Source organism: Spinacia oleracea, chromosome 3 (assembly GCF_020520425.1).
Source record: "Spinacia oleracea cultivar Varoflay chromosome 3, BTI_SOV_V1, whole genome shotgun sequence".
NCBI lineage: Eukaryota > Viridiplantae > Streptophyta > Magnoliopsida > Caryophyllales > Amaranthaceae > Spinacia > Spinacia oleracea.
The window spans coordinates 121600375-121625907 of record NC_079489.1 but is presented as its reverse complement, the minus strand read 5'-3'; the positions used below and the strand labels follow the sequence as shown (position 1 = coordinate 121625907).

General features: G+C 37.5%; 1 protein-coding gene across 2 annotated transcripts; it reads left to right on the top strand.

Annotated features, from left to right (window-relative positions):
- The first annotated feature begins 21987 nt into the window (after positions 1–21987).
- On the top strand, positions 21988–24836 carry LOC110777127 (60S ribosomal protein L3). Of its 2 annotated transcripts, none has more exons than XM_021981740.2 (6): positions 21988–22046; positions 22466–22566; positions 23141–23251; positions 23335–23639; positions 23823–24232; positions 24437–24836. In XM_021981740.2, the coding sequence occupies exons 2-6, from the start codon at positions 22482–22484 to the stop codon at positions 24693–24695; spliced, it is 1170 nt and encodes a 389-aa protein (XP_021837432.1). In that variant the 5' UTR covers positions 21988–22046; positions 22466–22481; the 3' UTR covers positions 24696–24836. The 2 variants fall into 2 exon arrangements, with proteins under 2 accessions (XP_021837432.1, XP_056696706.1); XM_056840728.1 differs by lacking the exon at positions 21988–22046 and adding an exon at positions 22086–22157.
- The last annotated feature ends 697 nt before the right edge of the window (positions 24837–25533 follow it).

Below are 25533 nucleotides of genomic sequence, written 5' to 3'. Positions count from 1 at the left end.
CAAGTATTTAATGGCATTAAATACTCCACCTATGGATATTCGGAATCGACGGATCTTGGTTTCAGTGGGAGCTGAGATCGTCACAGGCAAGAAATGAATACTCCGGAAACGATGATATTGCCGGAAACGGAAATATGGATCGTATCGGAAATATAAATATTATCCAAGTCGTAGATGTTGCCGGAAACGGAAACATGGTACGTATCGGAAAATATTATCGGAAATGGAAATATTGCCGGAATCGGAAATATTGCCGGAAACGGAAATATTGTCAGAATCGGAAATATTATCGGAATCGGAAAATAATTCCGGAAACGGAAATATTAAATAATTGTTCGAAACGGAAATTAATTCCGGAATCGGAAATATTAAATGTTGTTCGTATCGGAAATGAATTCCGGAATCGGGAATTTAATCGGAAGCGTATCGTACGAATTAGCATCGGACGAGGCCCGCTAGACGAAGGCCCAGCACGAAGCCTGGCCATCGCCCAGCGAGCCGCACGCAGCAACGCACGCCTCGACCAGGCCCAGCGCAAGGCCAGGCCCAGCCAAGGGCGCGCGCGCACGCAGCACCGCACATGGGCTGTGCGCTTGTCGTGGGCCGCAAGGCCTGCGCGGGTGCACGGCTTGTACGATGCATGTGCGGGAAATCCTAATTTTATTAGGATTCGTGCGAAGATTAAAATCCTAATCTTATTAGAATTGCTTTGTTATTTAGAGTCCTAATAAAGTTCTAATTAACAAATCCACATCCTAGTAGGATTACAATTCCTTTTCCATACCTCTATAAATAAGGGCCTAGGGTCATTATTTATAGACAAGTTTTCAAGTATTCAAAACTAGGATTTTTAAGCAGAAAAATCAGCCATAACTCTTGCCCATTTAGCCGAAAATAAGTAGTACCTTAAGGGCGATTCTAGTTGGTCAATCTTAAGGCGGATCCGGACGTGCTGTGGACTATCTACGGAGGGACGACACTTGGAGTCCTAAAGACTTGTTCTTGTTCGGTTCGGGCGCAGCTAGGGAAGGCACGCAACAAAGAGTATGCATCTAAACTATGCTAAATGATTATGTGTAAATAATATGCTTTCCTGGCTTTATGGTTTTTTCCGCATGATTTATGAATTGTCATATGAATCATAACCTAACAGTGGTATCACGAGCCTCTTATTATTTTCATAATCAAAATTGCATGAACATGGTTAAATATTACAAATTTGCAAGAATTAAAAGGGGTGATTAATTTTCGTAATTGTTAATTAATTGCAAATTGCGTTTATTTAATTATACGTATGCAGTTTTTCGGCAGTTTCTTCGTTACTCATCCAAATCGAGTGATTTTTGTGTCAATTCCGCATGTAAAAGGCATTCTAAAATTTTGACAAAACTAATATTTTTCGGCCGAACCCAGAATTCTCAAATTCGAAGCCTAACTATGACTTTTCGGAGGTTTTAGTTTTTCGAATGCAAAATTTCGTAAATTTAAGATGTTAAATTAAATATTTGCGATTCTTGTTGATAAATCTTGAATTTTTGATTGACCTACTGTATATGTTTAACAAGTTTGAATGCCTAACCTTGTTAATTATGCAATCTAATTTGTAATTATGATTAATTTGTTGAAAATTGGAATAATTTAGGATTAATTTGATTTTCATAATTAGTTATAATTTAATTAGATACCTATGATAAAAAACCACTATAAAAATTGTAAATTTATGTTAAATTTTAAATTTTTATGACCTAGACTTGAATTCATGTTAATCGGAAATCAATTGAATAATAAATTTTCGATTTTTCGCCCTAAAATTATGAAATTAATATTATTTATTAATTTGTCATTAATTTTGAATATAAATTTTAAATTTTTATGCGATTCGCTCATATAACTTGCACGCACAAAGCAATGGACGCTACGTGTTACCCTTAAGGGGTGTTGTATAGTGCGGGCATGTGACGACGAGCAAGGGAGCTCGTCGCCCATGCGGTACGAAAGCAATGAGCAAGGCCATGGTGCACGAGCACAAGGCAGCAGCCCTGACTTGTGTCGTGGGCTGTGTGCAATGGGAGAATGGGCGAGGGCGAGAGCAAGGCACGAGCAGTCGCGTGTGGGCAGCAAGCGAGCTGCGCCACAGCGCGCACTACCTCGCGCAAGCGTGCGGAGCCTCGCGCGCAGCGAGCGCAAGCTCGCGTGCCACGAGTGCTGCGCCAAGCATCGATCGCTCGCGCGCAGCGAGCGCTGTTGTGCGTGCAACGAGCGCTGCGCCCAATGATGGCGTGCGAGTGCTTGTTGCGACATGCGACGAGCGCTGCGCCCAACGATGGCGTGCGAGTGCTTGTTGTGCGTGCGACGAGCGCTGCGCCCAGCGATGGCGTGCGAGTGCTTGTTGCGACGTGCGACGAGCGCTGCGCCCAGCGATGGCAAGTAGCTCGCTATTGCGACGTGCGAGGAGCGCTGCGCCCAGCGATGGACTGCGGCAGCATGCTCGTGCGTCGAGCGCTAGCGCGCGCAGCGAGCACCAGCTCGCGTGATGCCTTGCGATGGTGAGCAGCAGCAATGCGAGGCAGCGCATGGGCTGCGCGCACATGGCCAGCGATGGCTGTGTGCGTGTGGCCCATGGGCGTGCGTTGCGTGGGGTTGTTGCGTTACGATTAGATCGTTTTGAAATTTTAATTTGAAATTTTCAGTTTACGTAATTTTAATTAATTTTAAAATTAATAATTTAAATTATTTTCTTGGATTTTAATTTTGAATATTGTAATTATAATAAATTTTATTTATTCTAATTATTTTACTAAAATTAAAAATCATGAATTAATTTAAATACCACTGAAATTAAATTAAACTTTTTGGATTCAATTATAAATTTATATGAGCTTTAAATTTTAATTAAATTTGTAGGTTTCCGGTCAGACTAGAAATACATTTTTATGTTTAAAATTAGTAAAGCATATGAATTTATTGGTTTAAGTGGGAGCCCTTTTTAGTCATAAACTCTTGATTAGGTCTACAAATCCTTAAGGTTAAAACAACTTGATTAGAATTAATAAGGACTGAATAATTTGTAGATTATTGGTGCCCTTGATTAATTGCTGCAAATGTTTATGTGATGCATAATGTGTTTTACTAACCAGCTATGTGGGCCATTCATGATAATGAATGGGTGAATGGTATATATTGTATATGTACTGTTTTGCAGGTTATGAAGTGACTAGTATGGCCCAAATAGGATAGAAAATATGGTCTGCGTACCATTAATTTGAATGTAATTGGTCTAAAGTACCAAAGTAGTTTTTCAATTCAAATATGGTCTGCGTACCATCAAATAGTTGTAATTAGTTTTAATTATAGCTTATCCTATTTGAAGAAAATGGTGCCTCCCACGGAGATTTTCAAGACGGACTTTGAAGTTAAAGCTTCAAGATGAAGTCGGGCCATACTAGATCACATTTATCTTATGCATGCTTTAAGTTATTTATTGCTTTAAATATGTCTTAATTATGCATAAGATTATGGCTTGATTATGTTGCATGATTAAGGATTTTAGTTCACTTAAAATCTAACCAACATAGTAAGAGCCTTAAGTTCCAAACTTAAAAATTGAGTTAAAAGGTGCCATGCCAAAATATACACTTGCTTGGATATCCTTTACATCAATCTAGTAATAGTTTTCGCTCAGCGAGGTGTTACTTATTGGTCCTAAAGGGGCAAGGTACACAAATAATTGTGAGTACATGTTAGTTTTGGTGAAACTCAACGATATAAGTAAGGAGTCCTTTTATGTCGTGGCAAAATCGATAGGTTTACCTAATAAGTACTTAGACGTACCTATCAACCAAGAATAGTTTCTAGACTATTAGCAAAAGGCTTTTGCTTACCTAAGATGTTTTAGGATTAAGTCGACAAACTGTGCTTAGTTCTTCAATGATTTTAGGATCTTGGAATCATTTTATTCACACCTGCCGGAACACATAATTCGAATAAAATGCTAATGACTTGTTTGAATTGCATGGTTGCTTTAATTTCAAGTTATTATTCATGATAAATGTTTAGACTTTGCATGCTTCAATGAATGTTTTAATTATTGTTTATAATTAAATATCTTGCACTGCAGTAAATCCTTTTAGAAAGGTAACAGTAAATTTCCTCGATTGGTAGTGAATCCAAGAACGATTCACGGAAATGAGAGAAAGTGAGCAATTTAAAATGTACGTTTCTTATAGCGACTTTTATGGTTGTTTTCGAATATCAAAATCGAATGGCAAACCAATTGGTGCTTGTGAATTCAAAATACAATGTAGTTTTGAGATCATAAAGCATTGAGTTTAAACGCTCAGCCTTACCAATGGTTAACAACCTAATATCTTTGTCCATTTATTTCTTGAATGAGTCTAGTCCCTAGACATTCGAATAGATCGATGCTTAGAGAACTTTAGAAGCTTCTGGTAAGATCATCTAGTTGAAACAGAATGTTCAACATAAATGGAAAGAGCCTTGTTGGTGACATTGGACATGTCTAACAAAGTATAAAAGTCAACACTAAAGAATTCAATTCTTAAAGACTATAAGAAAGGGTACAAGAAATAGGAAAACGAGGAACAAATGAAAGGAATTTACGATTCCGTTTCTACCTATAAGTTTATGTTTAAAGAGAAGTGACCTAGCAATCAAACTTCCTTGGTATCATATACCGCTTGAGGTTCTTACTTCGGTAATAACTCAAACAATGGAAGCTAGGATACACTAATGACCTACAAGTGGGAAATGAAGCATGGCAATGCTACATTAGTTGTAGGGCCATCTAGTTTGTTTTAAGTCCTTTCAAAGGCTGGAACTAAATGGCTATTTTGTTCCATAATCAACATACCTAAATTTCTGTTTTCAAACACAGAAAGACTCACATTCAAGAAAAACAAAAACAATGTTTGTTTGTTTATTTGAATGAAATGGTCAATTACAGGTTGAGTCAATATGCTTGATTAAAACAAACAACTCTTTAAAGAACTTTACTAGGTTCAAATCAACCCCTTAATTTGAGTTCCACTAATCTTTGGCATTGTTGCTTAGACCATATCAACAAGTTAACATTCAAAAGCTCTATTTTGATGGACTTTTGAAAGTTGATTGATTTCTAGATCATTTTAAGACAACTAGTCTTACTTGTTGAAAGTAACAAAAGATATGAACTATTGTTAGAACGCCTAGACAATAGAGTTCAAAGCTAAAGAAAGATTTTATGACTTTATTATTTCACATGGATTTGAGTGAATATAGGTTTATTTACTCAAATGTGATATAAGTTGAATCTGTTTGGCTAGTTCAAAGATTCAGAAGTATAAAATCCACTTAGCAAGAAATCATAAAGATCTAGGTTAGATCATGTTGATGATTACTTGAGACCAAATATGATCATCAATGATTGTGTGTTGTAATTTCACAATCTAGGTCCATAAGATATGGCATATCTACGTTGGAATAATCGAAGTCAATTAGTACTTGATTCGATCAATGATGAATCATAAAGACTTTTCCTATAATTTCTAAAACAAAATGCTCAACTACCACCAAATTAAACCAAATTCGTCAAAGCTATTGAAAAGTAATTTTCAGAATAACTTTTCATAAAATATATCTAGAGAGTTGCAAAAACTCAGTGGGAGCTTAGTGTTTGTCATTCGACAAACTAAGGCCCAAGTATGGATATATGTTTCATTGTGATTTATTCAAATGAGACACAAGGGTATTGTTTCTACCACGAATTTTGAGAACATAATGTTTGTTTGCTCGAAATAATGTCCTTTTGGAGATTCGTTTCCAAAATGACAAGTGGGAGAAAATAGACCTCGAAAGTCTTCGAGGCGAACAACAAACATAAACGGACATTCCGGAGGCTTTTCGAAGTGCTTCAGAAAACCCGAACTTATTCTTTAAGGACTTTAGAAGTGGCTTTAAAGAATAGACTTCTCTTAGAAGACTTTACAAGTGCTTCAAGGAGAACAGAATATTCAAAGGACTTTCAAGTGGCTATTGATATTCTATTGTTTGATATTCTATACCCAAGTAGGCATAGAATTCAAGTCACTGAAACTATGAGATTCTTCTATTAGATAGTGAAGAAACATAGAGTTCTGGTCAATGAAACTATGAGATTCTTCTATTAGATAGTGAAGAAACCTACAACTTGCAGTCAAACTATTATCATGTAAATCAATGAGTTTGTGACTTGTAAGAAAGCTATGACGAAACCCAGATTCCCTAAAATGGTTAAAGGCCATATATAGACTCAAATGTTTTAAATGGTTAGAGGCCATAAAACATACTCAATGTTTTGATGACAAAATTGAAATTTTGTTGATTTGCAAGAATAGTTTCACACCTATTGGTTGCAAGTTTGTTTTAAGGATAAAAACCATCAAACATGGAATTGTGTTCACACACAAAGCTAGATTAGTTGCTAAAGGTTACAAGCAAATTCATGGCATGGATTGTGTTGAAACCTCATGCAAAATCGTAATGCTTAAGTCTATAATTCAAGCAATGATTGCATATTGGTACATATGGCAATTGGATGACAAAACGTATTCCTCAATCAAATGTTGGAATAAACTATGTACATGGTATGTCATAGGATTTGTGGATCCAAATAAATGCTTGAAAAGGAAAGCTAGCTTATGAAATCTAAGTCCAGATTTAAGCAAGCAATTGGGAATTAGAACTGTATTTTAGTGAAGCTAATAAGTATTTTAGTTTCATAAAATGTACATGATTCTTATAGATATATAAGAAGTTTAGTGGGAGTACATAAAACTTAATTGGTCCTATGTGTATCACACACATATCTCTCTATTGTGAAATAACATTCAAATGCTAAATACTTAGATTTGAGATTATTCGTCAATGACGGACCAAGGCGAAACTTAGTACATACTGGGTATTAAGATCTATTTACAAAGATCTTATGATATTGTTTTGGATTAAGTAAATGGCATTTACTAAATCAAACACGAAAGTCTCCATTGGAGATATTCGACCCATGTGAATAAATCTAAGTAAAGGATGTTTGAACTATGTATAAGCATTTACTAAGTTAAACATCAAAGAGTCTAAATGAGATTCTTAACCTATATTATATGTCAAAGAATTTAGCTGAATTTAGTATCTACTGAAACTAGATAAGCTAAAGTTACATGAATAGAATTCAATTGGGAAATATTCTGCAAAAGAATTTATCATGTATGATATAATATGAGGATCGCCAAAAACGTATCGTATGACTTTAGGCATGACGAACATATACCAATCTCTATTGATCTAAGTGAAGATCAACTAGATTGAGATCATGAATACTTATGGTACTTGAAATGGTACATAGGAATAGTTCTTGATTCAAGGAAATAAAGATATGCTAAATATTGATGCTACACGCATAAACACTGGCAAAGGATCAAGCAAGACCCTTTGGAGTTAACCATTGATAAGGACGAGCTATAGAGCATCGTGTTTTGAAAATGGCAACATGGGTTGGAGACCATGAGTTGTTGCGTGAGAAATTAAAATAATAATTTCTATGTTCTAAGATATAGTTGGAGAGTCATCCACATATCTGTGAACTGCTTGGATAAGCAAATCCAAACAAAGCATCACTAGCAACCTAAACAATTGAAGTAAAAGTACTTATTGCCTAAGAAGCAATAAAACAGGGTTGTTTATGTTAAAGAGTTCTTCACTGAACTTGGGAAGATCACCTATCTGCTGGCTTGATGGTTCTTCATTGAAAAATGCGTAGAACCACTCTTGAAGCAAGAAAAACGTCTGCTAAACTTGATGGTTCTTCATTGCAAAATGAGTAAAACCACCATCGAAGTAAGAAAGACTAGATCACATAATAAACAAACTCGAAAAGATCTTATCATCATATCTCAAAGAACATTCGATGAAAAGGATGTTAAGATTGGCAAAGCATGATAACTAAACCTATGCAACAAGTGAGAAGCAACACTCACGTTGTAGCACTGGAAATCAAGCATAGCTTTGAATTCCATGAAATGTTTTGAAGATGGGTTAGAGGCCCATGGTTGTAAAACATTGGGGTTGAACATTTATCATATATGAAATGTATTTTCATATTCCATTTAATCTTGGTTTAGTATTAAATGATGAGTCCCTTCAAATTTGACGAAATATTCAAGATAGACTGTCAGGACCAGTCCTGTGACTAAGAAATGTCTATCAAGTGAACTTGAATGTCAAAGGTTGAAAATGGTCCCTAGTCGGAGTTTTCTATAAAATTGGATGAATAGAAAACGTTAGACGACTAGAATGCAAGATGACTAGTAGTTCTGTTTCTTGAACTATGTGGACATGGCAATGTCATAATCATTTGCATAGATACTTACTTTGGGAAGACTAGTATCGGACAAGACCTATGAAACTTTACTGTAAGAGATGAAAGTCTGTCATAAGTAAATTTCATTAAATTATTAGACACTAAATCCTCAATACCTGAGTGATTTGAGATTACTTGTTTGAGAACTGGTTGCTTTGACGTTGACCAACCGTCGCACCGTAAAAGGAGGCTATAAAGGCAACGCTCAGGTAATCACCTATCAAACGAAGTCTAATCTCAAGATCGCAAGATTGGGATTGTCCTCCCATAAATCGGGATGAGATGCTTAAAAGTTGTACAAGGCCACTCGGAGAGCTAGAAACTGTGAAATGCATGGCCGTGCTCGGATGAATCATAGGCTATGATTATCTGTTTATTTGATCAGTTGAACTCTGAAACCGAGGAACACCTCTGGACATAATAAGGATGACAACTCTTACCTTATGTTCAAGAGCAAGCATCGAGCGACAAAGGAATTAGGAAATGCACACTTGTCCCTAAGGACAAGTGGGAGACTGAAGGAAATAATGCCCTTGGTCCAAGTATGCATTCTATGTTAAGTCTAATAAATGCGGTTCAGTATTAATTAACAAGTTAATAATTCAGTGAGATCAAGTGAGCTGAATGCCTAGCTAGAGGCCGCTTCAGTTCAAGTGGAATTAATGATATTAATCCACAGCTTACTCTTGACTGAACCCGTAGGGTCACACAAATAGTACGTAAACGGATCAAGTATTTAATGGCATTAAATACTCCACCTATGGATATTCGGAATCGACGGATCTTGGTTTCAGTGGGAGCTGAGATCGTCACAGGCAAGAAATGAATACTCCGGAAACGATGATATTGCCGGAAACGGAAATATGGATCGTATCGGAAATATAAATATTATCCAAGTCGTAGATGTTGCCGGAAACGGAAACATGGTACGTATCGGAAAATATTATCGGAAATGGAAATATTGCCGGAATCGGAAATATTGCCGGAAACGGAAATATTGTCAGAATCGGAAATATTATCGGAATCGGAAAATAATTCCGGAAACGGAAATATTAAATATTTGTTCGAAACGGAAATTAATTCCGGAATCGGAAATATTAAATGTTGTTCGTATCGGAAATGAATTCCGGAATCGGGAATTTAATCGGAAGCGTATCGTACGAATTAGCATCGGACGAGGCCCGCTAGACGAAGGCCCAGCACGAAGCCAGGCCATCGCCCAGCGAGCCGCACGCAGCAACGCACGCCTCGACCAGGCCCAGCGCAAGGCCAGGCCCAGCCAAGGGCGCGCGCGCACGCAGCACCGCACATGGGATGTGCGCTTGTCGTGGGCCGCAAGGCCTGCGCGGGTGCACGGCTTGTACGATGCGTGTGCGGGAAATCCTAATTTTATTAGGATTCGTGCGAAGATTAAAATCCTAATCTTATTAGAATTGCTTTGTTATTTAGAGTCCTAATAAAGTTCTAATTAACAAATCCACATCCTAGTAGGATTACAATTCCTTTTCCATACCTCTATAAATAAGGGCCTAGGGTCATTATTTATAGACAAGTTTTCAAGTATTCAAAACTAGGATTTTTAAGCAGAAAAATCAGCCATAACTCTTGCCCATTTAGCCGAAAATAAGTAGTACCTTAAGGGCGATTCTAGTTGGTCAATCTTAAGGCGGATCCGGACGTGCTGTGGACTATCTACGGAGGGACGACACTTGGAGTCCTAAAGACTTGTTCTTGTTCGGTTCGGGCGCAGCTAGGGAAGGCACGCAACAAAGAGTATGCATCTAAACTATGCTAAATGATTATGTGTAAATAATATGCTTTCCTGGCTTTATGGTTTTTTCCGCATGATTTATGAATTGTCATATGAATCATAACCTAACATATGATTCATCCGAGCACGGCCATGCTCTTACAGTAAAGTTTCATAGGTCTTGTCCGATACTAGTCTTCCCAAAGTAAGTATCTATGCAAATGATTATGACATTGCCATGTCCACATAGTTCAAGAAACAGAACTACTAGTCATCTTGCATTCTAGTCGTCTAACGTTTTCTATGCGTCCAATTTTATAGAAAACTCCGACTACGGACCATTTCCAACCTTTGACATTCAAGTTCACTTGATAGACATTTCTTAGTCACAGGACTGGTCCTGACAGTCTATCTTGAATATATCGCCAAATTGAAGGGACTCATCATTTAATAAACCACGAATTAAATGGAAAAATGAATTCTCTTCATTTATTGTGAATGATTAACCAATAATGTTTTACAAAGATTTAAACTCTAAAACTTTAAAACATTAAATAGGGATATCAAAGCCATTCTCCAATATGCTTGATTCCCATAGCTGCAGTGTGCGAGTTGTGCTTCGCCTGCGGCAGAGGTTTAGTCAATGGATCTGATATGTTGTCATCAGTTCCAATCTTGTTTATCTCGACTTCTTTTCTTTCAACGAACTCTCGTAGAAGGTGAAATCTACGAAGTACATGCTTGACTCTCTGGTGGTGTCTAGGCTCCTTTGCCTGTGCAATAGCTCCGTTATTATCACAATACAGGGCTATTGGTCCTTTAATGGAGGGGACTACACCAAGTTCACCTATGAACTTCCTTAGCCATATAGCTTCCTTTGCTGCTTCATGTGCAGCAATGTACTCCGCTTCAGTTGTAGAATCCGCAATGGTGCTTTGCTTAGCACTTTTCCAGCTTACTGCACCTCCGTTGAGGCAGAAGACAAACCCAGACTGTGATCTGAAATCATCTTTGTCGGTTTGGAAACTTGCGTCTGTATAGCCTTTAACAATTAATTCATCATCTCCACCATAGACCAGGAAGTCATCTTTGTGCCTTTTCAGGTACTTCAGAATATTCTTGGCAGCAGTCGAATGCGCCTCTCCTGGGTCTGACTGGTATCTGCTCGTAGCACTGAGTGCGTACGCAACATCCGGGCGTGTACATATCATAGCATACATTATTGAACCAATCAATGATGCATATGGAATCCCATTCATTCGTCTACGCTCATCAAGTGTTTTTGGGCACTGAGTCTTGCTTAGAGTTATTCCATGAGACATGGGTAGGTAGCCTCGCTTGGAGTCCTCCATCTTGAACCTATCAAGCACCTTATTGATATAAGTGCTTTGACTAAGTCCAATCATCTTTTTAGATCTATCTCTGTAAATCTTGATGCCCAATATGTACTGTGCTTCTCCTAGATCTTTCATCGAAAAACATTTCCCAAGCCAAATCTTGACAGAGTTCAACATAGGAATGTCATTTCCGATAAGTAATATGTCGTCGACATATAATACTAGGAAAGCAATTTTGCTCCCACTGACCTTCTTGTATACAAGATTCGTCTGCGTTCTTGATGAAACCAAAGTCACTGACTGCTTCATCAAAACGTATATTCCAGCTCCTGGATGCCTGCTTCAATCCGTAGATTGATTTCTTTAGCTTGCATACCTTTTTAGCATTCTTTGGATCCTCAAAACCTTCAGGCTGTGTCATAAACACAGTTTCTGTTAAAACGCCATTTAAGAAAGCAGTTTTGACATCCATCTGCCATATTTCGTAATCGTAATATGCAGCGATTGCTAACATTATCCGAATAGACTTTAGCATTGCAACTGGTGAAAAGGTTTCATCGTAATCCACACCGTGGACTTGCCTGTAACCTTTTGCAACCAATCTAGCTTTGAAAACTTCAAGTTTCCCATCCTTGTCTTTTTTCAGTTTGAAAACCCATTTGCTTCCAATGGCTTGGTAGCCATCTGGCAAATCGACCAAATCCCATACTTGGTTTTCAGACATGGAGTCTAATTCAGATTGCATGGCTTCTTGCCATTGCTTGGAGCTAGGGCTCGTCATAGCTTGTTTGTAAGTCGCAGGTTCATCACTTTCAAGTAATAGAACGTCATAGCTCTCGTTCGTCAAAATACCTAAGTACCTTTCCGGTTGAGATCTATATCTTTGCGATCTACGCGGGGTAACATTTCTAGATTGACCATGATTCTCACCAGATTCTTCTAAAGATCTCTGAGTTTCATCCTGAATGTCATCTTGAGCATTCTCTAGAGTTTGTTGTTCGACTCGAATTTCTTGGAGGTCTACTTTTCTCCCACTTGTCATTTTGGAAATGTGATCTTTCTCCAAAAAGACACCATCTCGAGCAACAAACACCTTGTTCTCAGATGTATTGTAGAAGTAATACCCCTTTGTTTCCTTTGGATAGCCCACAAGGATACATTTGTCAGATTTTGGATGAAGTTTGTCTGAAATTAATCGTTTGACGTATACTTCACATCCCCAAATCTTAAGAAAAGACACATTTGGAGGCTTTCCAAACCATAATTCATATGGAGTCTTTTCGACAGCTTTAGACGGAGCTCTATTTATAGTGAGTGCAGTTGTATTTAGTGCATGTCCCCAAAATTCTAATGGAAGTTTGGCCTGACCCATCATTGACCTGACCATGTCTAGCAAGGTTCTGTTCCTCCGTTCCGACACACCGTTCCATTGTGGTGTTCCAGGAGGAGTCAATTCTGATAGAATTCCACATTCTTTCAGATGGTCATCAAATTCATAGCTCAGATATTCACCGCCTCTATCAGACCGCAGTGCCTTAATCTTCTTGCCTAATTGATTCTCTACTTCACTCTGAAATTCCTTGAATTTGTCAAAGGATTCAGACTTATACTTCATTAGGTAGACATAACCATATCTACTGAAGTCATCAGTGAAAGTGATAAAGTAGCTGAAACCACCTCTAGCATTTGTACTCATTGGTCCACATACATCTGTATGGATTAAACCCAATAGTTCATTTTCTCTTTCTCCAACTTTAGAGAAAGGTTGCTTTGTCATTTTGCCAAGTAAACATGATTCGCATTTACCATAATCCTCTAAGTCAAATGGTTCTAGAATTCCTTCCTTTTGAAGTCTTTCTAAGCGTTTCAAGTTTATATGGCCTAATCGACAATGCCACAGATAGGTGAGATCTGAATCATCCTTTTTCGCCTTTTTGGTATTTATGTTATATACTTGTTTGTCGTGATCTAATAAATAAAGTCCATTGACTAATCTAGCAGATCCATAAAACATCTCCTTAAAATAAAACGAACAACTATTGTCTTTTATTAAAAAGGAAAATCCCTTAGTATCTAAGCAAGAAACTGAAATGATGTTTTTAGTAAGACTTGGAACATGGAAACATTCTTCCAGTTCCAAAACTAGCCCGGAGGGCAACGACAAATAATAAGTTCCTACAGCTAATGCAGCAATCCGTGCTCCTTTTCCCACTCGTAGGTCGACTTCTCCCTTGCTTAACTTTCTACTTCTTCTTAGTCCCTGTGGATTGGAACATAAGTGTGAGCCACAACCTGTATCTAATACCCAAGAAGTTGAATTAGCAAGTATACAGTCTATAACGAAAATACCTGAAGATGGAACGACTGTTCCATTCTTCTGATCTTCCTTTAGCTTTGGACATTCTCTTTTGTAATGGCCTATTCCATCACAATAAAGACAGCTTGATGTGGACTTGTCCTGCTTTGATTTAGCATCGCCCTTGGACTTTCCACTTTTCTTGAACGGTCTCCTTCTAGCCTTGAGTAAATCTTTGGCTTCACAGTCCAGTATTATTTCAGCCTTTCTGACAAGGTGAACAAATTCTGCAACTGTTTCTTCTCTTGGTTCACTTAGGTATAGTTGCTTGAAGCGACCAAACCCACTGTGTAGTGAATTGAGCAAGATAGAGACTTCCATCCTTTCGCTTATTGGTGTTCCTAGTAGACTTAGGCGATCAAAGTATGAACGCATAAGATCCACATGGAACCTCAGTGGGACGCCTACCCTCTGTTTAGTGCGAAGGAGCTGAACATGTGTTTCTTGGACTTCCATCCTATAACACCTGTTGGGAGAACTAACCTTTAGACCAGACATTGATTCAATCAACTCATGGACGTTCAAGTCCCTGTCCTCCGTGCTTCCACGACAGATATCCCTCAGATTCTTGATGAGCGTAAAAGGTTCATAGGCTACAAACCTTCTAGCCCAATCATCAGGGATATTGTTCAGCATGAGACTCATAACCTTTTTGAGATCCGCATCCCAGGCGTAAAATCTCTCAGGGGTCATGTCTCTGGCATAGTAGCTTGGCATGGGATGTGATAGTACATACTCAAGTCCATTGAGTTTGACTATTTCAACTAGCTTAGCTTCCCATTCAAGAAAATTTTCCAGGTTCAGCTTGACCATAAGCTCAGAACCCATGATGATGTTTTGATTGTTGTTTGCCATATTTAAAACTACAATTGAAAAGAATAAACAAATAAATAACCATTCACAGTTTCTCTTAATAAACTTAAATTCTAGCATTCATGCATAATTCAATGTTCATTAAGCATTTTATTCAAGTTATGTGTTCCGGCAGGTGTGAATAAAATGATTCCAAGATCCTAAAATCATTGAAGAACTAAGCACAGTTTGTCGACTTAATCGTAAAACATCTTAGGTAAGCAAAATCCTTTTGCTAATAGTCTAGAAACTATTCTTGGTTGATAGGTACGTCTAAGTACTTATTAGGTAAACCTATCGATTTTGCCACGACATAAAAGGACTCCTTACTTATATCGTTGAGTTTCACCAAAACTAACATGTACTCACAATTATTTGTGTACCTTGCCCCTTCAGGACCAATAAGTAACACCTCGCTGAGCGAAAACTATTACTAGATTGATGTAAAGGATATCCAAGCAAGTGTATATTTTGGCATGGCACCTTTTAACTCAATTTTTAAGTTTGGAACTTAAGGCTCTTACTATGTTGGTTAGATTTTAAGTGAACTAAAATCCTTAATCATGCAACATAATCAAGCTTTTAATCTCATGCATTTTAAGACATATTTAAAAGCAACAAATAACTTAAAACATGCATAAGATAAATGTGATCTAGTATGGCCCGACTTCATCTTGAAGCTTTAACTTCAAAGTCCGTCTTGAAAATCTCCGTGGGAGGCACCATTTTCTTCAAATAGAATAAGCTATAACTAATTACAACTATTTGATGGTACGCAGACCATATTTGAATTGAAAAACAACTTTGGTACTTTAGACCAATTACATTCAAATTAATGGTACGCAGACCATATTTTCTATCCTATTTGGGCCATACTAGTCACTTCATAACCTGCAAAACAGTACATATACAATATATACCATTCACCCATTCATTATCATGAATGGCCCACATAGCTGGTTAGTAAAACACATTATGCATCACATAAACATTTGCAGCAATTAATCAAGGGCACCAATAATCTACCAATTATTCAGTCCTTATTAATTCTAATCAAGTTGTTTTAACCTTAAGGATTTGTAGACCTAATCAAGAGTTTATGACTAAAAGGGGCTCCCACTTAAACCAATAAATTCATATGCTTTACTAATTTTAAACATAAAAATGTATTTCTAGTCTAACCGGAAACATACAAATTTAATTAAAATTTAAAGCTCATATAAATTTATAATTGAATCCAAAAGTTTAATTTAATTTCAGTCGTATTTAAATTAATTCATGATTTTAATTTTAGTAAAATAATTAGAATAAATAAAATTTATTATAATTACAATATTCAAAATTAAAATCCAAGAAAATAATTTAAATTATCAATTTTAAAATTAATTAAAATTACGTAAACTGAAAATTTCAAATTAAAAATTTCAAAACGATCTAATCGCAACGCAACAATCCCACGCAACGCACGCCCATGGGCCACACGCACACAGCCATCGCTGGCCATGTGCGCGCAGCCCATGCGCTACCTTGCATCGCTGCTGCTCACCATCGCAAGGCATCACGCGAGCTGGTGCTCTCTGCGCGCGCCAGCGTTCGACGCACGAGCATGCTGCCGCAGCCCATCGCTGGGCGCAGCACTCGTCGCACGTCGCAGCAAGCAAGCTGCTTGCCATCGCTGGGCGCAGCGCTCGTCGCACGTCGCAACAAGCACTCGCACGCCATCGCTGGGCGCAGCGCTCGTCGCACGCACAACAAGCACTCGCACGCCATCACTGGGCGCAGCGCTCGTCGCACGCACAACAAGCACTCGCACGCCATCGTTGGGCGCAACGCTCGTCGCACGCACAATAGCGCTCGCTGCGCGCGAGCGATCGATGCTTAGCGCAACACTCGTGGCACGCGAGCTTACGCTCGCTGCGCGCGAGGCTCCGCACGCTTGTGCGAGGCAGTGCGCGCTGTGGCGCAGCTCGCTTGCTGCCCACACGCGACTGCTCGTGCCTTGCTCTCGCCCTCGCCCATTCGCCCATTGCACATAGCCCACGACAGAAGGCAGGGCTGCTGCCTTGTGCTCGTGCACCATGGCCTTGCTCATTGCATTCGTACCGCATGGGCGACGAGCTCCCTTGCTCGTCGTCACATGCCCGCACTATACAACACCTCTTAAGGGTAACACGTAGCGTCCATTGCTTTGTGCGTGCAAGTTATATGAGCGAATCGCATAAAAATTAAAAATTTATATTCAAAATTAATGACAAATTAATAAATAATATTAATTTCATAATTTGAGGGCGAAAAATCGAAAATTTATTAATTTATTGATTTCCGATTATCATGGATTCAAGTCTAGGTCATAAAATTTTAAAATTTAACATAAATTTACAATTTTTATGGTGGTTTTTAATCATAGGTATCTAATTAAATTATAACTAATTATGAAAATCAAATTAATTCTAAATTATTTCAATTTTCAATAAATTAATCATAATTACAAATTAGATTGCATAATTAACAAGGCTAGGCATTCAAACTTGTTAAACATATGCAGTAGGTCAATCAAAAATTCAAGATTTATCAACAAGAATCGCAAATATTTAATTTAACATCTTAAATTTACGAAATTTTGCATTCGAAAAACTAAAACCTCCGAAAAGTCATAGTTAGGCTTCGAATTTGAGGATTCTGGGTTCGGCCGAAAAATATTAGTTTTTGTCAAAATTTTAGAATACCTTTTTCATGCGGAATTGACACAAAAATCACTCGATTTGGATGAGTAACGAAGAAACTGCCGAAAAAATGCGTACGTATAATTAAATAAACGCAATTTGCAATTAATTAACAATTACGGAAATTAATCACCCCTTTTAATTCTTGCAAATTTGTAATATTTAACCATGTTCATGCAATTTAGATTATGAAAATAATAAGAGGCTCGTGATACCACTGTTAGGTTATGATACATATGACAATTCATAAATCATGCGGAAAAACCATAAAGCCAGGAAAGCATATTATTTACACATAATCATTTAGCATAGTTTAGATGCATACACTTTGTTGCGTGCCTTCCCTAGCTGCGCCCGAACCGAACAAGAACAAGTCTTTAGGACTCCAAGTGTCGTCCCTCCGTAGATAGTCCACAGCACGTCCAGATCCGCCTTAAGCTTGACCAACTAGGATCGCCCTTAAGGTACTTAGAATTTTCGGCTAGTATAGGCAATTGTATGACTGAATTTTTGCTCTCAAAAATCACTTTGAATACTTGAATACTCTATATAAAATTGTGAGCATTGATCACCTATTTATAGGGCATGGGTATCGGATATTAGAATCCTACTAGGAAACGATTTAGTGAATCTGAATTAATCTAAAATTCAATCACTTAATTTATCTAGTAGACTTAGGAAATTAATCTTATACGAATCCTAACCGATCAAGGTTTCGTACGCAAGCACAAACACTCACGCAGGCGCAGCAGCCCACGAGGGGCGCCATGCGCGCGCGCGCGCTGAGCCCATGCCCAGCAAGTGCTCGCAGCCCACGAGGGGCGCGCGCCTGCTGGCCTTGCTCTCGCGTTTGGGCTTTGCTTGCTTTGGTCGCGCGCGGGCTTTGCTAGGCGTTGGGCCTAGCTTCGTGCTAGGCCTTGCGTCTAGCAAGCTCGTCCGATGTTTATTCGTACGATGCGCTTCCGATTAAATTCCTGGTTCCGGAATTCATTTTCGATACGAACAATATTTAATATTTCCGATTCCGGAATCAATTTCCGTTTCGAACAAATATTAATATTTCCGTTTCCGGAATTATTTTCCGATTCCGATAATATTTCCGATTCTGACAATATTTCCGTTTCCGGCAATATTTCCGATTCCGGCAATATTTCCATTTCCGATAATATTTTCCGATACGTACCATGTTTTCGTTTCCGGCAACATCTACGACTTGGATAATATTTATATTTCCGATACGATCCATATTTCCGTTTCCGGCAATATCATCGTTTTCGGAGTATTCATTTCTTGCCTGTGACGATCTCAGCTCCCACTGAAACCAAGATCCGTCGATTCCGAATATCCATAGATGGAGTATTTAATGCCATTAAATACTTGATCCGTTTACGTACTATTTGTGTGACCCTACGGGTTCAGTCAAGAGTAAGCTGTGGATTAATATAATTAATTCCACTTGAACTGAAGCGGCCTCTAGTCAGGCATTCAGCTCACTTGATCTCACTGAATTATTAACTTGTTAATTAATACTGAACCGCATTTATTAGACTTAACATTGAATGCATATTTGGACCAAGGGCATTATTTCCTTCACTTTCTTCTTTCTATCTCCTTGCTCCGGCAGACATCCCAACTTTTCCTCCTTCCTCCTTCCTCCATCGTCCTAGATCCTTTCTCTATCTCCTCCCTCCTCCAAGGCCCTCCCCCTCATCCTCGCCATCATTCTCTCTGCTCCAATCCAACACCTTTGTCAATTCCTTCGTGGAAGATCGAAGCTACAACGGAACGTCACCGCCGCAAGCAAAGCCTTCGCGTTGAGCCTCCTCCCACGCCCTTCATTGTGAGCTCGCGACCCCATCACCCATTGTTTGTAGTGATCTTGAGGACTTACAAAACCATAATTTCAATCATCTGAGATATTAACAAGGAAGGATATTATTGGTTCATTTGGTGATCTGAATTTGGGATTTCTGGGTAACAAAAAATATAGTGTTGTATTTGGGGTTTTAATTTTTTGGATGAAGAACACTCAATTTTGAGTCCTTTTTAATGGGTCAATAATTATATTTTTCATTTTCCTTTAAAACTCAAAGTTCGGTGATTAATTGAATTTTCAAAGTGGAGTTTATAGTCATCAAATTTGGGAAACCATGGCAAAATTACTGCAAAAATTCATGAAAGGTAGCTGAAGGAAGGAGGTTATGGAGGCAGAAACAAGGTTAAAATATAATTTAAAAAAATTAAAAAACAAAGTCGACCTTGTTAATTGATTTCCGGTCATTTGGGTTCAACAATAGTTAATAGGGCATAAAGGTTGGATTATTAAATAATAATCCAAATGTTGGATTAATAAAAGAAAATCGTCAAAATTTTGGATTATTTAAAAAAAAAAATCCATTATAAAATAGGCAAGATAATGCGGGCAGGTGGAAATGAATGAGACGGGCTGGTGGATGTGGAGCGGGGCAGGTGGTTATGAGGCAGATATGAATTCAAATTCACCACTTGCCCGCTACCTATGGTGGCTACACCTTTTATTAACAATACCCGCTTACTACCTGCCAAAGTCGTACCATACCCACCCCAACTGGTGCGAAATTCGCAAATCTTTACCCACCTGCCATCCCTACATGTTTGTCAAAACTATCGGTAGCGGTTAAATAACAGATAACCTTTAGAGTAGAGGGTAACTAATATTCAGTAAAAGTACCCGTTGATGTTGTAAAAAGAATACAATAAAAGAAATAGATATTGTTTAAAACTTTAGTACTCCATAATTTATCAAACATTACCCGCTATCTTTGAACATCTATACCTAGTATTTAAAAACCCAAACCATAAACTCAACAATGCCATATGTCACTCTCATCACTCATAGTGCCACGTGTAATTTGATATGCATGTTGTCCTTCCATAATTTTTTTGGGTTTAAATTTAAAGAATTTAAATAAATGAATATGGCCTATGTCACTAAATAAATAAATGAATAGGGAGTAACTCAAGCCATAATCATTACTCCGTATTTGCAAAGGAAACGCCACTCTGCCCGACTTCTACAACTCCCCCCTTCATCTTCTATCCTCCATACTCTGTATATATTCTCCTTAAACTTAACCGTTTTTAATCAATTAAAAGCCTTTATTGGTACTTTAAAAAGAGGAGGAATTTCAAACTGTTAGAATTTGTAGGGTTCAATAACGTATTACGGAGTACTTATTCATAATTCATCGATTGATTGATTTATTAATTTGCCAATAAATTGCAGCCTATATATAATACATGCACCTTGCCACCCCCACTTCCGTCAATGTGGCATTACCAACTGGAATTGTTTCTCAACTTACAGAAGTTTCTGTTGGGTTGGTATCACTCTGAAGCTCCCCCCAAGATAATATTTTTGATATGAGATTATGCTATTTTTTAAAAATAAATAAATAAAATCATGTCACTAAAATAGAGTGTTCTTTTACTTAGTTTATGTGTCGAAGCAACTTTGTTGCTAAATTATATACATGCGATGATGTTTATAATTATTTCCATGGGGAAAATCATATTGTAGCATTACGTATATTCTCTGTGTATTAAGAGGTTTCTATCAATATTGTATCTTTTAATTATTTTTTTCCATTGCCTCAATGTCTACATTATTATGTGTGTGTTTTATATTTATATTTCAAATTCTGTTTAACTTGGGTATGTGAACAGAGAAAAAAAAATCTTATGCTAACTTAAATAAAACCTTTAAATAAATTAGAATGATTCACCACATTAATCTATTAACCATTAATCGATTAATTGTGAGCTACTCAAATATAAGGAGAGAAATCTCAAACCGTTAGAATTTGAGTGGTTCATCCGTCAAACAAAAAAAGAATTTGAGTGGTTCATGTATGATGTATTCAAACTACGGAGTATTTATAAAAAACTACTCGTACATCATAAAACTTTTATTCGATATTCATCCGAACTTTTCTCACTTCATTCTCTATTTAGTGGGAATTTCGCTCTTTTTCATGAGGTGAGTATTCATTACGGAGTAATAGTTTATACTTCATGATCAATTTTGAACGCATTTTTGTTAACCATCTATAACAATGTAAGTGTGGTAATTGATTATTTTTTACTAGCTATTAGGCGTAACCAAATTAATAAAATTATGAAGTACTCCATATAATACTTTGTATGAGTATTTACTATTTTAAATTTTGGTTATTTTTCTTAAGAAAAGCCCGTGCATAGAACGGGTCAAAACCTAGTTATTAATTTTGATATTTGACAAAAGTTAATTAACTGCTACCTTGCCAAGCACACAACATTTACAAGTATCGTGTTAACTATGTCAAAACGCTACCGCCAAACACGACATTTTTCCGATGTAAAAGAAAAAAACAAGAATAGTTTTAACTTAGAATTAATGCCATTTTCTTTCCTACGAGTCGGCCCAAACTGGTCTAATAAATTGCTTTCTAACGGATTCGGGCTGGGTTAAAGTGCAGTGCAGGCCTATAAAACGGATCTGCAAATGGAATCGCAAGTTCAGCCCAATGAAAGAACCCTAGTTTTTAATCTTCCATATATAATCATTTCAGGTTTTAGATGTTCAGCCGTTTTGTGGTTTATCAGAGTCGCCCGCGCTCAGGTATTTCTTCTCTCTTCCACTCTCCTACGCATTCCTCTCCGATTTCTGTAATTCACCTCTTTTCTTCTTGTTTGTTCAAATTTATGCTCAAATGGTTGTTTGATTGTTGTTGTATGTTCCATTTTATCACGCCTAATCAATTTTCGATTAAGACTCTTGCTGTTTTTTATTCCCTCGATAATTGATATGTTTTTGTGTTCATTTTAGTGGGTTTATGAGCTAAATAGCAAATGTACTTGTTAATGAACTCTATAATTAGTTTTTGATGTTTGCTATGACCCAATTTAAGTGTAATTACTTTGTTTAGTCACTCCTTTGCTAGATTGGAGAATTTTTAAGTCATTTAAAACATGCGCAGATGTTGATTAATCATGTATGAAGTGAGAATCTAATTTGATTTGTTCGTCTTGTTATCACAGGTAAGGAAAGAGTAAGATGTCTCACAGGAAGTTTGAGCACCCCAGACACGGTTCCCTAGGGTTTCTTCCAAGGAAGAGGGCCGCTCGCCACAGAGGAAAGGGTAAGATCCTCCCCCTTTATCCCATGTGTTAGATTTGCTAGATGTTTTTATCTGTGTTCTGAGTTGAATGGATTGTATATTTAAGAATTATGCACTCTATCATGGCAGGTTTAGATCATTTAATCTATTGTCTGATGATCTGTTGTTCCTATTACTCATTTTAATTATTTGAGGGTATGTAGGCTTCTTTTGTTAAAAATGAGATTGTCTGTTATACCTTGTTTTGATAATGTCTTGTGTTTGTTTATATGGTTATAGAGAGCCTATTCTATATGATTCTTATTAGAAGATTATAAATGAATGGATTGTTGTGACTTTGGTGTATTATTTGTGTATTTGTTAATATTTTTTCTTGTGTTTTATGAATGCTTTATGTTTAAACTTCTTCGAGGAATGGAAACTAATATCCTGTTATATCTTCTGAATTTGATTAAATGAATCGATGTGTTTCGAATTTGGTGCATTATTTATCTTTTGTGTTGTATGCGTTGTATACTATGTTTGGGTATTTATTTGAAACTTCTTCAGGGATGGAAACTGATATCCTGTTGTATGTTTTGAATTGATTTCACAGTGAAGGCTTTCCCCAAGGATGATACAAGCAAGGCACCACATTTGACTGCCTTCCTTGGTAACAAGGCTGGTATGACCCACATTGTTAGGGAGGTCGAGAAGCCAGGATCAAGTATGTTCAGAGTTTGTCTTCCGTTTCATAAGAACAATTTGGTGTTGATGTTCATTTGTCCTAACTCAATGTTTATAATGTAGAGCTACACAAGAAAGAAACCTGTGAGGCTGTGACCATCATTGAGACCCCTCCTATGGTGGTTGTTGGTGTTGTTGGTTACGTGAAGACTCCTCGTGGTCTGCGTACTTTGAACACTGTATGGGCTCAACATTTGAGTGAGGAGCTCAGGAGAAGGTTCTACAAGAACTGGTGCAAGTCCAAGAAGAAGGCATTCACCAAGTATTCTAAGAAATATGAGAGTGATGAGGGCAAAAAAGACATCCAATCTCAGCTTGAGAAAATGAAGAAGTATGCCACTGTTGTCAGAGTCTTGGCTCACAATCAGGTAACATATGCTCTCCTGTGCAACTTGATGTTTATGGATTACTGATTGATTCAGAAACTAAGTATTGGTCTGTCATTAACATTGTTGCCTCCTGTGTTTTTTTTTTAACCTTGTTAGTTTCTCTAATTTATATTTTTTGAACCTTGTCTGTTTCTCTAATTTCCTATGGTTTAAAATTTTCAGATTAGGAAGATGAAGGGTTTGAAGCAGAAGAAAGCCCATTTGATGGAAATTCAGGTCAACGGTGGTACTATTGCCCAAAAGGTTGACTACGCCTATGGCTTCTTTGAGAAGCAAATCCCAATCGATGCGGTCTTCCAAAAGGATGAAATGATTGACATCATTGGTGTGACCAAGGGTAAGGGTTATGAAGGTGTTGTCACTCGTTGGGGTGTTACTCGTCTTCCCCGTAAGACTCACAGAGGTTTGCGTAAGGTTGCTTGTATTGGTGCATGGCATCCTGCCAGAGTTTCATACACTGTTGCAAGGGCTGGTCAGAATGGGTACCATCACCGTACTGAAATGAACAAGAAAATTTACAAGCTCGGAAAGAATGGTCAGGAGACTCACAATGCAATGACCGAGTATGACAGGTCAGTAAATTATGAGAGTCCGTATTCTCATTTCAAAACCTTTCCTATTATTCTGTTTCTCACTTTACAGTAGGGTTATATCATTGTTTTGTGACCATTTCATGTTATAAGTAAAAGGAACAGTTTAGCCTGTTTGTTTGATAGCATGTTCTAATGCAAATGTCTTCATTTAAATGCTGATGTTGTGTTATATCCATTGAACAGGACTGAGAAAGATATCACTCCAATGGGTGGTTTCCCTCATTACGGTGTGGTGAAGGATGATTACATCCTCATCAAGGGATGCTGTGTCGGTCCTAAGAAGAGAGTGGTGACTTTGAGGCAATCGCTCCAAAAGCAGACATCCCGTGTTGCCCTTGAGGAGATCAAACTGAAATTCATCGATACATCCTCTAAGTTTGGCCATGGTCGTTTCCAGACAACCAACGAGAAGCAGAAGTTTTATGGTCGTCTTAAGGCTTAAAAGTATTACTAAGTTAGTGTATTTTTGCAGAATTTAAAGAGATCAATGATGTTGAGTATACATTTGTTTTGGAGCATTTGTTTCTTGTTAGTGACCTATGAAATTTTGCTGTTGATTAATATGGTTACTGAAAATCTCAAATTGTATGTTTGCTCGATTGGTATTTATTTGGTTCTGTCAAGTCCTTCACAGTTTATGAACCTGTTGACTATTAATGGGGTTGCTGTTATGAACCTGTTGACTATATTATCATTAATGGGGTTGCTGTTTTAAAATCTTAGAACATGTTGTTGACGGAAAAATCAAGAGTTCACGACCGTTTGAGCATCAATGGAAATGATTTCAATAATTCATTCTAAAATTTGAGTGAATTTTTGCATTTAATGAGAGAAGCAAATTTTCTCTAGCAAAAATCTAAAATTTAGGGGAAACTGAAATTTTACAGCCTATATTGTTAATCTTCTTCATTTACAAGCATATTGGTCGATGTTGAGCGAAGTTGCAGACAATGAGTAAAAGGCGAAATTCGAGTAAAAGGCGAAATTCCGTACCCTTATGAGGTAAACATATTGTTGTAGTAGTTGTGGATGATTATGATGAAGTTGTGTTTGATGATTTTTAGTATTAGAATTTAGAACTATATTTGAATGGCGTATGTTGCAAAGAAATGTTGGTATTAGGGGATTTTCTGGTGGAGGTGCGTTGGCAAGTTAACTAGTGCAGGTATTGTACAATTTTTTTTTGGGTTGGATTAAGGGAGAAATAAGGTTTTATGCTGAACTGAATTTATCAATGTGAAGTAATATGGCTCATTGTCAAATAACAGGTATAACCTTCC